Genomic DNA, 18,360 nt, shown 5'->3' with positions numbered 1-18,360 from the left:
GAGAAACATCGTTACTGGCATGTCACGCTCTGGTTCTCCACAACAGGCACAAACACCATCCACTGTGGCGAGATGCTTCCTGCACTGCAGTCTGCACACTCACCATTCAGGGTGTGTCTGTGTCCGTGTGTGTTTAGCACCAGAAAATCACCTTGGAAAGGAAATTACTCTTTCAGATAGCTATATAAAAACTGTTATATTTCAAAGGCATCCTCCAAGTTATACTGACACTACTGAAAGAAATAATTTCTAACCTTCTGTCATACTGAGAAAAAAATTGTTAAATGTCCATTATAACCAGTATGTGATATATGATATGTCAAAAAGTGTAAAATATAAAGTTCTATTCCATATATATCAGGATCCCTGGGAGAAATCACTACCAAATTCTGATACAGTTGCTCAGTCTGGCTACAATAAAATATTAAATCAGTCTTAGATGTATGAAGATTCTAAAGGATTCCACCTAATTAGGTTCTACAGCAATTCTCCTACTTTGCAGACTTAGAGAATGGGCCAGGACCAAAGACATAATGTATAAGCACAAGGGTGTGGAGAGACTGACCATGAAAATAAATATTGGCAAAAAAGTTACAATAGATAGAAAGGAAGGTGCTTGGTGAACTTAAATCTAAGCACCCACAATGAAGGAGAAAATACTCTCTAGGCAAAGTCAGGAAACAGGCAAGAGACAGAAAATGAAAATGTAAGTGGATCTAAATACTGTGACCACACTAGGGTCCACCTGAGTGTGCTTTGAGCAGGCCAGGCAAAGGAAGGAAAAGTCCAGCAGTGACACCACTGAGGAGCCAAGGGACAGAGTCACGTGATGGTGTCACGTGGATCACATGGGATCTGGAACCCCGGGGGAAGGGGCCTCCTCCACTAGCATAGTGATCTTTCCTCCCCAGACAACAGTGAAGGAGAGGGAAATGCTGGTGGGAGAAGCATAAGCAGGGAGGCCTAGCACCTGGGGTGAGAATTAAGATGAAAGGGATTGCCCCAGAGCTTTCAGAAGAGCAGCCCAAGTTCTGCAGAGACTTGGAAAGTAAAGCAAGAAACCAGGAGAGAGACAAGGGGTCAAGGGGGCAGGAGGGGCTACACAGGAAAGTGTAGGGAGTGCAGAGGCTGAGTAGCTCAGAAGGCACCAAGGCACCAAGAGGTGACAACCAAAGTTCCAACAAGACACGTCAGCCACTCCAAACACACAGAGACTGAGAATTCTGTGCAGCAGGAGCTGATGAGGGGAGTGAGGGCCAGGGAAGCAGGAGTCTAGGATTCCAGGGAGGCAGCACTACAGTAGTGCACCCTGGTGCCCAGGCTGTTCAGGAAGGAAAATGACAAACAGGGAGCAGACACCAGGAACATGGAAAGGGCTCCAGAATTCAAGATGATCTGAGTTGAAACAAGTGGAAATGAAATGCCTTCTCCGTGTGGCATTTTCAACATACCCTCTTCTACTTTGGGGGTTGACATGAGGAACATGCAGCTAAATAGAGGCTCTGAATCTTTTGTAAAATATGTTTGACTCTTTCAACATTATCAATATCCTTCAGAAAAGAAACCATATAAAGTTTACAAATGGTTTTCCAAAAAAAGGAGGTAACATCTGTTAAGAAATATGCAAGAGCTATCTGAAATCATCTTTAAGGTTCCTTTTAAAATCCTTTAAATTTCATGTTTCTGAGGTAACGAAAAACATTTTGAACAAAAAGAAAAGCATCCCACATTCTGAAAAGGCCAACCTAAACATCTGTGATATCCATTCTCCCTAAGTTAATCTACAAATAAGCTTGTTCACAAGCAAAAATAAATAATAATATCTGGAAAATTCTAAAGAAGAATGGAGGAACTCATCCCCTCAAAAATGTATCATAAGGCTGTAATAATCAAAAAAGTGTGCCTCCAATAGATGAACAGACAGATGTGACAACAGAAACTACAGCACCATGAAAAAGTAGTGTTAGATAAAGGCAGTAATTCGATCAGTGCAGAACAACGAATCATTCAGTAAACAGTGTTGGGTACAAATGGTTGGGCAACTGAAAAAAAATTAAGTTAGATCCACACTTCGTATCTAAAAGCTGAAGATGTATAGCAAATTTTAAAGTAAAAACAATGAACAAAAGAACTGAAATATAACTACAAGGGAAGAGTCAATAGAGCAGACTGCTACCCATCCAAAGGCCTGCTTACAAGGCTGGCCCTTGGAAGTGGCTGGTGAACAGTCCCCTACGCTGACATAAAACTTCCCCTAGCTCATAAGGGGGCTCACTGTGCCCAGACTATTGGAGATACACAGTTTATGCTGAATACCTGCTTTTCTTCTGGGAGCCTAGAATTGTGGCTCCTGTTAGGCAGAGGGTGCCTATGTGACCAGCAAATTGCTGTATTTTCATGTGAGCCTAGTGGGAGGAAGAAAGCAAAGGAAACCTGTACACGGATCCCTCCTTCCCTGATAACCTGGCAGTATGCCCTCACTACTCACTGTCATATCGCTTAGCTGGGAGCACAACCAGTGCCAAGTCCCACAAGGCCTTCTAGTGAGCCTCTGAACTTAAGCTGGTCTTGGGAAGCCCAGACACAACACCCATAAATCATAAGAGATTATTTCTCCAATATGAACATCCAAAACATCTGTATGATAGAAGTTACCACAGACAGGCTGGGTTCGGTGGCTCACGCCTGTAATCCCAACACTCTGGGAGACCAAGGCGGGAGGATAGCTCAAGGTCAGGAGTTCGAGACCAGCCTGAGCAAGAGCGAGACCCCATCTCTACTAAAAAATAGAAAGAAATTAACCGGACAACTAAAAATTTATAGAAAAAAATTATCTGGGCATGGTGGCACGTGCCTGTAGTCCCAGCTACTCGGGAGGCTGAGGCAGAAGGATTGCCTGAGCCCAAGAGTTTGAGGTTGCTATGAGCTAGGCTGACACCACGGCACTCTAGCCCAGGCAACAGAGTGAGAATCTGTCTTTAAAAAAAAAAAAAAAAAAAGAAGTTACCACAAACAAAGCTGAAAGACATACTTGAAAAAACCAATTATAACTTGTATCTCAAAGGGCTAACTTATACGTATAATATATACACATACATATACGTACACATACCCTATAAACCATAAGAAAAATATCAACAATCTATTAGAAATAAGTATATGTGCATATATACTCACAGAAGAGGCAGAGGCCCATACCTTGTAGTTGGCATGAGTAGCTTTCAGGACATCGTGCAGTTTGAGGTATGAAGGAAGATGATAGAAACTCCCCAGTGATGAGGATTTGCTTGTTGTAACAGGCCCTGAGGGATCAGGTTGTCTAGAAGCTTTAAAAATATGCACATAAAAGGTAAATTTTTAGATCAAAAGTAAAAACAAGTTTAAAAGAGATTACTGGAAATAATGATTTTTTTTTAAAAGCATTTTAGTAGGAAAAAAAATTCAAATTTTCCTCTGACTTTTTGGTTAACTGGAAGTAATGAGAAATTGACTAACAAATGTGTAAGTAGAGCCTGAGTACTAAAACAACAACATGAAAGAAGAGCAGCAGCTGTGTGGCAGTGATTTCTCCTGCTTTGGTTGCTTGTGAGGCAACGGTCTGAGAATCACAGAAGCCGCAAACTCAAAGGCCACTGGCCAACCCCAGGACCACTCTGAGCCTGAGGTCTCCTGGTGGGGACACCAAGGGGCTGCCCCGGCCAACTAGCTACAGGGCCTGCTACACAGTCAAATGGGGGTGACATGAACATGTTTTGACATGAACATGTTTTGAAACTGTAAAGGGCACAAACATTATCATTAAGCTGATACTAAACATCAAAGTGCCAAGCACTATACAGAACTATTCGTCAGTTTTAAGGACTTTTGACTTGGAGTCCTTAGTTTATTTATTAATAACTCATCAAAAAGATGATTGCTCACATAGTAGTAATTTAGTGCTTATAAAGTCTAAAGCTTTTAAACAGATAAATCTTCCTGCTGTACTGTAGGTCAATCTGTAGAAAAGAGCATCTTTTAAAAAACCTTAATATATTGGTCAAGGATACAAAATTTCATTTATAGACAGGAGGAATGAGTTCAAGGGATCTATTGTACAATAGGGTGACTACAGTTAATAACAATGTATTGTATGCTTGAAAATCACTAAGAGAGATTTTAAGTGTTCTCACCACAAAAAGTGGTAAGTATGTGAGGTAATGCATATGTTAATTAACCATTCCACAACGTATACGTAGTTCAAATCATGTTGCGCACATGTCATGAACATACACAATTTTAATTTGCCAATTAAAAATAAAGAAATAAGTAGCCTTGCTATGAATGCTGTATAAGCAAAACGAATGGGGGGCACCATGAAACAGTGTAAGAGTGGGTCTGGGGGTGTGCACAGACAGGCACCCAGGACACGCAGCAGCGGTCACTTCATGGAAATTGCAGCCACACCTCATTTCTGCCCCTTCTGTTCTGGCATGTTCCTGGGTGTAGAAGTTGCTCCAAACTTGACAATGTTGTAGGCTCCTTCAACTCAGATGACTTCTCCCCACTTGATCTCTCTTTTAGCTCTTCCAAATGCAAATATTCCATTTCCAACATCAGAATTCTTCCCATATCCGAATCTATTTTTCACCACACAACATCTATTCCTAGCGCCCCCACCCCTCCCCTGAGATGAAGAGAAAGCACAGGAGAAAGCACAGGAGGGCGAGGCTCCTTGCTGTGGCAGGCGGGAGCCTGCAGGTTGTGGTCACTGCATCTCAGCAAGTGACACTTGCAGACATTTAGGACCACAAGGCAGTCTGTACACATTTAGTAATTAGTTTTTAATATCTCACACCACACCCGGGGAAACTTTCTCTGACGTTACTTCTGTGTATTTCACTTCCATAAAATACCAAGTTATTGCTTAAATCCTACATTTCCACACAATAGATGGTGTGCTCCCAGCCCCTCTCCAGCACTGCTTCTTACCTGCACTGGCCTCGCTGCCTTTCTTGGGACTCAGTGGGACAGATGCTTGTTCTGGTTCCTTTTCCTTTCCCTTTCGTCGGATGGGACTTAAAGAAGGAGGGTTGGTTAGAGAAGGTAAAGCTGCCTAAAATAGAAAATAAAACATGTGATGCAAGTATAACCAATACAGAAACTGAAAACCAACAGGTATAGTTTTACCCATGCAATCTATTTTGTTCTCTGACACTCTACACATACTATCTACTTCACTCACACGACAATCACACACATAGCAGCCCTCAGGGAGCCAGGCACTGCCTGAGGCCACTGTAACCCCAGACCCAACTCCTCCAAGAGCAAACTACCAGGGCATTATATGTTAGCCAAGACATGAAGAAGGGTACAAAGCAGCATTTTAAAGTCCATTTTTCAAATGAGGAAACAGGCTCAGAGATGAAGTGACTGATTCAAGGCCCAGGTAATAGCAGCAGAGCTGGAAGTCAACAAACCCAGATATATCCATAAAACCCAAACTTTCTCCAATATACAACACATGAGAGAATATACAATGTTCGGCTCCCACATTCTAGGAGACAGTGGCACAGGGCAGAGTGAGGACAGGATGACAGAGACCTGGACTTCAAGTCTTAGTCCTGTGACTCACTTACTCTCTCATCTCAGAAAAGTACCTGCTGAAGTCTCAATATCCGTAACCCCTCCAAATTCATACGTTGAAGCCTAATCACCACGGTGATGGTATTAGGAAGTGGGGTCTCTGCAAAGTGACTAGGTCATGAGGGTATATCTCTCATGAATGGAGTTGTGTCCTTATGAAAGAGGCATCTTGCCTGTTCCAGCACATGAGGATACAGCAAGAAAGCAGCTATCCATAAGGAAGTGGCCCCTCATCAGAGACTGAATCTGCTGGCACCTTGATCTTGGACTTCCAGTCTCCAAAACTGTAAGAAATAATTTCTTTTGTTTAAGCCATCCAGGCTATGGTATTTTCTTATAGCAGCCCAAACTGACTAAGACAGTTGCCTTGTAACTCTGAGCCTTGTCTGTAAAGTGGGTGTGAAGGGACAAACGGCTGTGATGGGGAGACGGGAGGGAAGCAGCAGGGAAGGACTGCAGAGAGTACCTGAGAGGCTGCCACACTGCAGAGCCTGCTCAGTGGAAGGTACAAGTCCCTCATAGGAAATGTGCAGAAGAGGTAGATCCATAGAGACAGAAAGTAGGTTAGTAGTTGCCTACAGCTGGGGGTATGGGAGGTTTGGGATAAAGGGTACAGCGTTCCCTTCTGAGTTCTCAAATGGATTTTGGTGATCGCTACACAACTCTGTGGGCATACTAAAGAGAATTATACACTTTAAATGGGTGAACTGTATAGTAAATGAATTATTTCAATAATGCTGGTTCTCAAAAAAAAGGATAGTGCAGTAGCCCAAACGAGATACTACATCAGTTTGGACCAGAGGAGTGCCAGAGAACATAGAGAAATGTATGCATATATATGTGAATGTATACATGTACATGCATGTGTGTGTGCATGTACATAAAGGTGTACACATATGTATATATATACTTTGGGTAAGATATTTACTAGGGAAAACAAAGGATTTGGTGAGTGGAAATGGAGAGTTGTGATGATCCCTATTTCTATCTTGATAAAATACGAAGCGTGAGAAATGGAGCAGGCACAGGGGTTGGTGGAGGATGAGAAGTTCAGCTTTCAACTACCGTGTTTGATTTACCTATGGATCAGCCAAACAGAAATGTCATGTGGCAGATGGCCACACGGGGCTATAGCTCCAAAAATAGATCTGAGGTCTCTGATGTTCACATACTGAAGCAGTTCCCTGACTGCTCGGAGCTGCCCTGTCTATTATCGGAGCCACTACACACAGGTGGCTATTTAAATTAATGAAAATTTAACAAAATCAGAAGTTCAGTTCCTCAGTCACACTAGCCACATCTCAAGGGCTCAATAGCCACACATGGTTAGTGGCTACTGTTCTGGCCACCACAGTTGTGGAACGTCTTGCAACTTTCTGGGCCAGCACTGGCCCAGAGAGTACGAAGAGAGAAGACGGCCTAGGAGACAGACTAGAAGCACGTGACGGCAGGCAGGAAACACTGAGCCAGGAGAGTGGCTGGGGAGCAGCACCAGCGTGAGACAGCACCCAAGAGGCTGTCTGGAAGCCAACTGCAGAGGATGCTCAAGATGGGAGTGGCAGCGTAGAGGGTGTAGACAGGGGAAGGCAGGCAGGTCTGGGACACTGCCCACGAGGTTTAAAGATGTGGCCTTGGCAGGAAGCATTGCTGGGGAGCGTGGGAGCAGGTATCACCAGGAGAGGTTAAAGAATGGATGGCTGAAATAGTGGACAGGGTTCAGGCCATGAGGGACAAAGAATCCTTGCACAGAAGGTCCACCTAGGACAAGGGTGGGGAGTCTGTGGCCTTCAGGCCACATGTGGCCTTCTAGATCCTTAAGTGCATGCAGCCTTTTGACTGAATCCAAATTTTATAGTACAAATCCTTTTTATTAATACACTTTTATTTTTTAAATGAACGTATTTACAATACCAAAGAATAAAATAAATTTCAACAAAATAATCCTCCCAGATTGACTGGCACAATTAGAACATTAGTAAGCCATAAGGGCTAAATTGACAGCTGCTATATGCTCATGATTTTGTTCTAAAACCTGTCTCCAAAAAAAGTATTAACAGATCCAGATGTTCTCATTTCTTTTCATTGTAGCTTACATCAGCAAAGGCTCTGTGCTAAAGCTACTATTTTAAGTGACACTTTGCAAAAAGTTATAAGTATTATTAATTATACTCCTGCAAATGCAACACAGCATGGTCAGTTTCATAACATGCTAAAGTTGAAAGATGAGGTATTCAGTGTGGATTTGTCATATCATTCTAAATGTGTTGGCTTTTGCAGGGACAGGTGTTAGCCAAAATTTTCTCTCAGTGAGAACAGTTAAATTTTATGAAGAACAAAATCAGCAATGTGAATTATTGAAAGAAGATTCTACAGGAATGCAGCATTTCTAATACCATGTCAAATCAAAACAACGTGAATATTTCTTTGCAAGGCAAAATTAAGCCTACATATGGTATGTGGCAAAAACTCCAAGCATGTCAAAAAAAGCTATCTTTTTTCCAAACACATTTCTTCGAAAGCAAATTTCATATGAACATTTTCCCCAGTTAGCAAAGGTCATTGATGAGCAGGAAGATATATGCAAATCATTTGAAGTATACACAGCTGTTACAGACCTATTAGTTGGAGAATACAATGAAAGGTTCACTGACTTTGAGAATCATGACATCACACTCAAATGAGCATTTCAGCCTCACCTAGTTGACAACACCGAGGCACCTGAAGAACTATAGATGGAATTGATTGAGCTCTCAGTAGATGACATTTTAAAGTCATTGTCTGATGCTAAGAAAGATCCAACTGAAATATGGAAAAATGCAGAATACCCATGCCTTCACCAGCATGCTCGAAAAATGCTTTCTTGCTTTTCAGCCTCTTATTGCTGCTAATCTACATTCTCCTACCTAACCCAGATCAAGACACCCAAATGCCTGATACCCATCTAGAGGATCAACTGGAACTGTGGACCTCCTGCTGCAATCAAATGTTCAAATGCTTTCCAACAAAAAGCAGACACGACAAAGTCATTAAAAGGTTAGTTAACTTTAAAATTAATAAATAGTCATTTTTCAAAATTATTGAGTACATAGTAGTAAAAGTTTTACAAAATAATATACATTTTAAAGTATATCTAATTGAAGTTTGTTGAATGTGGCCTTATTTGATTAAAGCTAAATTAATGAGACCTTCCTGCATGAAAAGGTTTCCCACCCCTAGTTGGGGAGCTGCAGAAAGCTCTACAGGGTGGAGCTAAGAGGCATGCCTCTCCAGAGACAGTTGCGAAAAGGGAGGAGCTAAAGCCTAGAGGGAAGACAGAGAGGTGTGTTTATCTGGGGTTTTAGTTTTTTTTTTGAGACAGAGTCTTGCTCTGTCGCCTGGCTGAAGTGCAACACTGCAACCTCAAACTCCTGGGCTTAAGCGATCCTCCTACCACAGCCTCTGGAGTAGCTAGGACTACAGGTGTACACCACCTAATTTTTCTATTTTTTTGTAGAGACAGAGTCTTGCTCTTGCTCAGGCTGGTCTCGAACTCCTAAGCTCAAGAGATCCACGCACTTCGGCCTCCCAAAGTGCTAGGATTATAGGTATAAGCCACCGTGCCTGGCCAAGAGAGGTTTTTAAAGGTGGAAGACACAGCAAAACGAGAGTCATCAGATATAAGTGAACTGATCTTAAATTCATTGTGCAAGTAGTTTAACATTTGTTTTGAGGTTAATTTTATTGCTTCATAGAAAAGCAAAACTGTTTGCCAACATTTAAGGAGAGAGCAAATGAGGTGCTTAGCCAGCAACTTCAATTCTGAGCTTTCTTGGCTCATACTGAAAGCCTAAAAATAAGGTAGGTAATTCGCTTTTAGAGTAACAGTAATTGATAATAATAACAAAGAGCTGCAAAACAGATAATCACATTTTGATGTTAAATTTAGTGTCACAATATGAGCAGTTTTTTTCATTTAAAGCAAAAGAGAATTAAAAAGGGACAGATTACTAAACAAAGATATTTTGGAACTCCACAGTCATTAGGACTGTATTAAAGCAGCTGCCCCGAGGAAGAAGTTACCTTTATTGCTGGTCCAGGAGTCACATCATCCAAGACATGAGCACAGATATTAATCACCTTCAGCAGGTGGGAGAAAAGCTGCTCCACCATGGGCACCAGGGTCCGGTCACCCAGAGCTGGCCAGACCTCCTCTTGTTTATTGGCTGCTGAGTTGGCTTCTTCTTCAGAGGTCCATGAACTTCTCAGAGATTTGGGGGCACTGGCTGTGAAATGGGTACATATATTACCTCCCTACCTCCACAGTGTGGGAAAAGAAATTTAGACCCATCTATGTTGAGAGTCTGCTGGACATTTGATGTTCAACTGATACCCCAAACTAAACATGAAATTGACAATCCCCCAAAAATCTGTGTTCTCCATTTCCATGAATATTACCACCATACACCCACCCAGGATGTAAAGTCATCCTAGGCCCCTTCTTGGTCCTCACAATTGAAGTTCAGTTGGTGATCAAGGCCTGTTTCTGCCTTCTTCGTTCTCTTTCAATAAGCTTCTTCCTTACAATCCCCAAGCCATTCTCTTGCGTCAGACTCTCTATCCTCTGACTTCACTTCAATATTAACCTCCAAAACTCAGCTTCCCTACCCCTCCTCCAACCTATATTCAAGTTGGCTGAATGATCTTTTTAAAATACTAATCTGTCAGTCCCTTTCATGAAACTCTCTAATAGTCTCCCACAGCCAACAACATAGGTCCAGATTCCTTAATGGCGACTAGTGACCCCTATCCTAATGGATCACAATGGAATCAGCCTGTCCTGCTAGCCATGGACTCAGCCTGTCCTGCTGGCCACATTCTCCATTCTCATCCCCATCTTCATAGAACATCCAAAATTATTTACAGTTCTCCAAATGTCACACAATTTTACATGTCGCCATGTCTTTGCATGTGCTGTACCCTCTGTCTCGTGTACCCTTTCCTGCCAGCCCATAAATTTGCCCATAGAAAAGCAATTATGGCCACTCTGTGCTGCCACTTTGCTTTTGTTTACATATATTCACCACTAATCTAAAACCAATTTGAGAACAGAGTCCATATATGATACTTTCTTATAGCCCCAGTGCTTGAGACAGTACGTGGCACATGGTACCTACTAAAATGAAATTCAAAATGAGTTTACTCATAATTAACTGAGGGATGCATGCAAGTAATATCTGAAATTTTGACTAAAGGAAAAAGTTATCACTAGGAATGACCTCATAATATTGTTCCCTCATATGTTCACCATCTCCCACACCTCATAAAGAAATCAAAAGCGAAAGTCCTGAAGTCCCTGTTTCAACTCAGCACCAGTACCTGCAATCAAATTTCCAGCCAAAATCAAAGCATCTTGATGGGCTGAGAGATCCAATGGAAACCAAGCTGACGAAAGCAGGGTAAGAATCATTGTGGCCATCCCAACCGTACAGCTCTTTCTAGAATCATCTGAGGCACTCAGTGGGGGTACGCTGGAAGCAGACATTTCCAAGGTCAAATTATAGAAAATTTCCAAGCAAACAGAACAGTCTCACTTTCTCTTATAAACCCAAGAAGAAGGCATGTCATGATACATTTTATACCAGCTCAAAAATTGATTTTATTATTGTTAATCAACTAACATCTCTCCTGCAAATCACAGCTCCATAAAAATAATTTGAGAAATGAAATCAGGTAGTATATTTGGTTAAAAGTATTGGAACTGTATGTTTATTTTAATGACTCTTTAACTTTCCTTAAATTTTGTTTTAGTGCATTTTATTTCAATGCCAAAGTCAAGTCTAGTGCTGGGCCTATGACTAGAGACTGCAATTGCTCAGTCAGCATTTGCGGAAAGAAGAAAAGCAATAATTCTGGATCAGAGAATGCACTCTATCTCAAGCAAATGTTTACTTCCAAATGTGATGTGAATCACCAAAAATCTTTCTCAGTAATCAGTACACATAATGAAAGCTTATTCTTTAATGCTATAGAAGACTTGAAATTATTTCCCAGATGCTAGCAGGGCCATCTACTGGAGGAAAATCATTTTTAAATGAAAACTTAATATAAGTACAATAGTTCCTAAATCGCACCCTTGTAGTTCATTACCACTTCATATGCTAGGTCACATTTGATTTCAAGCAAATAAATGTTTCTAAACTTTTAATATGCAGTGAACAATTTTGTAAAGAGGCCAATTAGAAAAGTCTCTTGCCAGCATGTGAAAATTCCCTTAAATGAACCTATAGATCACACCCTCAAATCCCCAAAAATGCTTAAGGACATGTGGCATTCACCAAAGTACAGCTAATTCAATATTTCCTCAGTTCCTGTCACTAGTTTTCACACAATCAATAGGGCAGAAACAAGCATTCCATCAGATACTTTCCTAAAAAGCCAAACTGATAAAAGACTTAAAAAGAAAGGAAAAAAGGGATCCCAGTAACTATGTTTGTACCATGTAGTTGTAGACAGTTATATGCTGAGGAAAATACATACCCACAATGCCAGCCTAAACTCCAAATGCAAACTGGGAAGGCGGTTGAAAGAAGACACAAAGCTTCACAGCATCCAAACTACAGAAGAAAGGAAGAATAAAATCACATCCAAACACCACAAAATCTCCTTTTACCCTTTCTAAAAAGCACAAACAATGAAAAGAACATTTAGATCTGTGAATGATAACCATAGGCTATCTGTCCTACCATGATACAAATTCATACTTTAAAAGATACAGCTAAACAACTGGAATTCATGTTTCACAAAAGGGTCGGTTACATATCAGGGAAGAGAGGCCAGGGGCAGTGCAGCTCCTCCTGCCTGGAGAGGGGATCACCCCGGAACTGTCACTGTCCTGTGCTGTGCTGCCCACACCCTACAGTCCAGCCCTAACGCCTGTTTCCCTTGGGTGTCCTCAAGTTCTCAGCTCTAGCAGATTCCCATCTCCCTGACCAGACTACAGAAGCCAGAAGGGTAGGAATTCTATCTGTTTTTACAGCCCATGCCCGCAACAGTGCCTGACACATGTAGGCCACAATAGAAATAAGCAAAGATCATGATATTACTAACAAATCAAGGAAAGACCATACTATAGACAGCCCAAACAATATTTAGATTTGAAAGATAATTATTTACTTCTCAAGACTTAGCCTAATCTTAATTGTTTGAGTTTTCTACAACATACAAGTTTTTCTTCTGTCACATAAATAAAAAGGTTTAAGCAGGTAATCAACAAATTAATACTAATTTTGTATAATATTCTTTTTTTCTAATATAACAGATATACTTGTTCATTATAGAAAATTTGGGAATATCTGAAAATATAAAGAAGAAATAAAAATCATCCACAATCCTAAAATTCATGTTGGTGCTTTTCTGTCAATCATTTTTCTGAGTATGTAAGAAATTTATATATCTGAATATTATTTTTCTTAACTGAGACTTAACTATACACACCCCACACAAGTATTCTGCCTTTTTTCACTCAATATTATAATCCAGGTTATATATATCTTCATATCATTAAAAACTCACCAAAGCATATTAACTATATACTACCATATGTACAGAATTTAATCATCCTTAGATCCTTGGACATTATGGTTCTTATAGATAATTATATTTCACAAAAATCTTTGCTGGCATTTCTGATTTTTTCCCCTTAGCATATATTTCAAAGTCACTGATTCAATTATATTAGAGGCAGTTTAAACTTCTGATACATTACCAATTCAGATTATGGTAATTTTATTTTCATTTTTATGTCTTCCTAGATTGGCTGAATATTTTTTACCATAAGCATGTATTACTCTAATAATCAGAAAAAAAAATAGTTCTTTACATTCCTGTTGGAATAAGAAGATTCTGTTCACAGAAACACAACTTCTTAGCAAGCCCCACAGATAAGATCTCTAATACAAATACTTCACCATTAAGATGACCATACAACTAAATGACCTTACAAACTAGTGAAAATTAATATTTTTAAGACCAAATGAGAAAGAGACTTACCGTGAGTGCCTTTGTGGTTGATGTGATTAGCTCCTGAGAAACTGCTGCAATAACTCTTGAAAGGTTATTTTCCATAGTGACATCTGTTATGCTGGGTAGTAAGTTATAGCCTCTATATATTCTAATAAGAAAAATACAGAGACTGAAAAACTACTACTGAAGCATATGGTATTTTTAAAGGTCAAATGGCATTTAAAAGTTTAAGATTAAAGGCCAAAAGAAGTTAAGCAGTCTTGACTTTTAAGTTAAAGAGAGACTGGACATAAATTTGGTCATTATTCCATAAAAAGAGCCGCACTTATCCGCTCCCTTCCTCATAGTCTGCCCCAAACACTTCCCTGTAGCACTGGAGCTATGTCCCCTCACAGCCTTGCCTGCAATTGTCACATGTTGAAATTCATCCACTTTTCAAACTTCTAAGTTAAAGGAAATGCTTCTCGAAGCTACTTCTAATTCCAAGATGAAAGAAATTCCTTTCTTCACTACTGAGTTCCCAACACACTTTCTATCTTCCATTCATGGCACATGTCAATTTCTACTCCGTTATATAGTTACACACAAATTCTGATTCCCCAACTATTTAAATAAAGCCCACGCAGGGTTCGTGTTTGATTCATTTTTGTTTCCCCTCACAGTGTCTTGTCCACAGGGACACTCAACAATAAGACTAAGGAGAATATGATTTTACCTTCTCACATAAAAGCTAACAGAGTAGGTAGCTAAGCAGTAAACACAGCTGCACAATTGGCAGTTGTGTTTATCATCCAAGAACCAAGTAAGACAGTCGATGTCAAGAGGCCAGCTGAAGTTTGGAACCGGGAAACTTCTCAAAGTAGTAGTCAGTAACCAGTTCTAATGAAATATACTCATATGGCATCTAACATTCATCTTCTGAAATGACATTCAGAAACAGCAATTTATTCTAAGCCAGTCAAATTCCTGATAATGAAATACTTTACACTGTTTCTACTTATCTTAAAGGAATATTCATCCTGTATCTCTTCAAAGAGAAAAAAAATGCCAGTTCTGAGGTTAAACAAAGGAAATTCTCTGAGAGGGAAATATTAAGGTGGCCAAGAAATTATCTCCGTATGTTTTTTTTAAGCAGTCTTTACATGAGAAAAGATGACATTTAGGAATAACAACTACAAAATTTGATAAGCTGAGTTCCAAATTCAGGAAAAAAGCATCAAATGATCATTTAAGCTTAAAAGTCATTTAGACCAAGTTTTTAAAAAAATTGCCACTTAGCAGAAAGGAGAATATCACATAAAACCAATTTTTCAAATAACATTTAAAACAGTTAAAAAGCACAATAGTCTTATCATCATTTCTGCAATCTTCTTTGCAAACTAAAATTCTAAAGAACATTATAACTTCATTAAAGCACTTCTGCTTTACTCACCTGAGAATCAGATGAGTATGGGATATGGACTACTATTTGACACTGTATTCAAAAGCTCTCACAACAAATGTGAACAATAATCATTGCAAATCATTGAAATCGCAAACCCCTAATATATTTTGCACTGACTTTAATAGCCCACTCACCTAAAAGTCAATGGGCATGACAGAAAAACATCATCTTCAGAGGTAATAAAAATAAACATTTTTAATGGACAAGTTTTCAGATGATACATAAGAGTCAAACACAAAAATAAAATTATCAGCATATGGAATGTGAACTCATTACAAGATTTACCACCTCACTGCGGTGTGGCTGCAGCAAGGCTTAAAGACAGAGGTAATTTTTTGGCAAATACTAAAAAACATAAATATCCCCTCAGAAGAAGATGATCTACTCAAACATATTGAGCTGAAGCTTCTTTTCTAGAAAATAAAATGTTTTAAATTAAAGCCTAAAGAAAGGCATGAGGAAAGAGCAGCTTTTTCCGACAACAAGAGGATGCCACTGAGCCAGTGTACCTGGTTATCGTGCTGACAGAGAAGTGAGATGGAGGCTGTGTCTCGTGCATGAGAAGTTTCAGGTGAACACTGCTTTGATCTCTTGCCACGGCCACTACTGGATCAGCTTGTCCTTGGTCGCCTTTATAAAACAGCTTTGGGACAAGCCTGACATAAAAGGAAGGTTGGTTTACTTAAGAAAGTATATGAAGCTGACCTGTGACTCACACCCTTCTCTCTGCCAGGTGGGTAAGACTGAACTCCTGTTTACCAACAGACAGAGCCTCCCTTACCCTTTCTCAGAGGTGGCATTCTTCAAGACCATGAGATCTCGTGCCCCCATACCCATCCTGAAATAACTAGGTGTTGTATTCTCCTTTGACCTATCACTAAATTAAGTACCTTTCTCTACATACAACGAAATGCTTTTATTAAAAATCAACCTTGGCGAAGTGAGGTGGCTCACACCTGTAATCCTAGCACTCTGGGAGGCTGAGGCAGGAGGATCACTCAAAGTCAGGAGTTCGAGACCAGCCTGAGCAAGAGCAAGACCCCGTCTCTACTAAAAAAACAGAAAAAAATTAGTAGGACAACTAAAAATATATATATAAAAAATTAGCTGGGCATGGTGGCACATGCCTGTAGTCCCAGCTACTCAAGAGGCTGAGGCAGAAGGATTGCTTGAGTCCAGGAGTTTGAGGTTGCTGTGAGCTAGGCTGACACCACGGCACTCTAGCCTGGGCAACACAGTGAGACCCTGTCTCAAAAAAAAAGAAGGGAAAAAAAAAAATCAACCTTGACTGTCTCTACAAAAAACAGAAAAATTAGCCAGGAGTGGTGGCCAACACCTGTAGTCTCAGCTACTCGGGAGGCTGAGGCAGGAGGATCATTTAAGACCAGAAGTTTGAGGTTACAGTGAGCTATGATGACACCACTGTACTCTCTAGCTCAGGTGACGGAGACCTTGTCTCAAAACATAAATAAATAACTAAAAATACACCCTGAAAGTTCTCTTTCCAAATCTTTGATCAACATCAACAAGTGTCAAATAATATATGGCCACAGAGTACTGCACACAGTTTTGTCCCTTAAGCATTTTTGCAATTTTTCTGTAAAACCATCCCATACTCCCAGACAGAAAAGTTCCAACTGAGATCCCTAACAAATCTAAACTGAACTCAAATGCAGAACACAGGGAACATTTCACTAAAGGAACAGAAGGGCTTCATATCTGCAGTCAATACACTCAGTACATATTTTGCCTCTGTGTACTCATACTGTTGGAAACAACGAACCATTTTATTATACTGGTTTGCAAATTCCAATATCTTTAAAGTTTCTTTCCTCCATGGAGACTTGGTCATGAGTACAATTCTTTCTAGGATATAATAAGTTGCTGCCATTTGCATAAAATGGTAAAGTTCTAAAATCTTCAATTAGGTAAGTCATACAAACCCATTGAGTAAACCAAAAAGCATACCTCACAAGTAATCAAAGAAATGCAAAATCACAATAATGAAAACTAAAAGGATATGCACCAAAAGGTAACTTTGGTTTTCATTTAATAGTTTGGTTACAAAGATTTTTATTTCCTTTTTTATATTTTCCCTAAACTTTGTTCAGTAAACATGTATTATATTACAGGATAAAAGTTATTTTTAAAAGAAATACCAACTTCTGCCTGACACTTGACACATATTTAACTTTTTTTGAGATATCTGTACTGGTGAGAAGAATCAGGAATAATCACTCTGGCAGTGGGAGTATAAATTAGTATGTTTCTGGAGAGCAGTTTCATAATAAGTACCAAAAGTTATTAAAAAATTCACTTCTAGGTATCTACACAAAGGCATGCAGGCAAATGTTCACAGTAGCATGATTCATAATAGCCAAAAAGTAGGAACAGTAATATATATATCATTTGATGAATAAACATTTATATAATGGAATACTACTCAGCAATAAAAAATCAAAGTACTAATACATGATACAGCATGGACAAACCTCAAAAACTAAGTGAAAGAATCCAGATGCAAAATTTCATCTATAATATGACCCCACTTATATAAAATGTCCAGAAAAGGCAAATCCCTAGGAACATGACTGGCTGCCTGGGGTGAGGGTTGGAACTGGGACTGACTGCAAATGGACACCAGGGATCTCTCTGGAATGCTGGGATTTTCTAAAACTGGATTGTGTTGAGTTACGATTCCTCAACTCTGTAGGTTTACTAAACACCGTTGAACTGTACGCTCAAAACGGGTAAATTTCAAGGGATATAAATTGTACCTCAATAAGCCATTAAAAATTTTTTAAAAATTTAAAAGCTTGGCCCAGTAACTCAACTTCCAGGACTTAATTGTCAGAAAGGAAAATTATACATAAACATTGATGCATAATAATGTTCACTGGAGCAGTATTCATTATTTAAAAGAATATTTAATATCCAACAAAATATTTATATAAAAATTTATCACAACCACATAGTGAAAAAAAATGCCCACTAACTAAAATTCTTGTTTTAGAACAGTGATAACAGAAAATGCTACTAATATATTAAGTGAAGATTACAAAATTGCACATGATTTTGACCTAACTTTGGGTAAGAAACTTGTACACAGGATATATAGCAAAATGTTAACAGTGATTATTGCCAGTCGGAGGAATTAAAGGTGATTTTCATTTCCTCTTAGTGCTATTCTCTATATCCCAAAATTTTGATAATCAAAGTACATTATTTTTACAATGGAAGGTTAGTATTTTTTTTTTAATTATTTTAGAAAAAAAATTTAAATAAAGTATCAC

At 39.4% G+C, this 18,360-nt stretch overlaps 1 protein-coding gene across 1 annotated transcript in view; it reads right to left on the bottom strand.

Annotated features, from left to right (window-relative positions):
* Positions 1-18,360, bottom strand: part of HTT (huntingtin) — a 152,674-nt gene that overhangs the window by 75,709 nt on the left and 58,605 nt on the right. Inside the window, exons 22-28 of the mRNA XM_069496156.1 lie at positions 15,577-15,723; positions 13,651-13,771; positions 12,139-12,215; positions 10,978-11,129; positions 9,682-9,884; positions 4,969-5,092; positions 3,199-3,326 (exon numbers count right to left, since the gene is read on the bottom strand). Of these exons, the coding sequence (XP_069352257.1) occupies positions 3,199-3,326; positions 4,969-5,092; positions 9,682-9,884; positions 10,978-11,129; positions 12,139-12,215; positions 13,651-13,771; positions 15,577-15,723 (952 nt within the window). The remainder of the gene's footprint in view (positions 1-3,198; positions 3,327-4,968; positions 5,093-9,681; positions 9,885-10,977; positions 11,130-12,138; positions 12,216-13,650; positions 13,772-15,576; positions 15,724-18,360) is intronic.

This window comes from Eulemur rufifrons, chromosome 20, assembly GCF_041146395.1.
Source record: "Eulemur rufifrons isolate Redbay chromosome 20, OSU_ERuf_1, whole genome shotgun sequence".
Lineage (NCBI taxonomy): Eukaryota > Metazoa > Chordata > Mammalia > Primates > Lemuridae > Eulemur > Eulemur rufifrons.
Note: the sequence above shows the minus strand (reverse complement) of the source record. Positions and strands in the feature narration are given on the sequence as shown.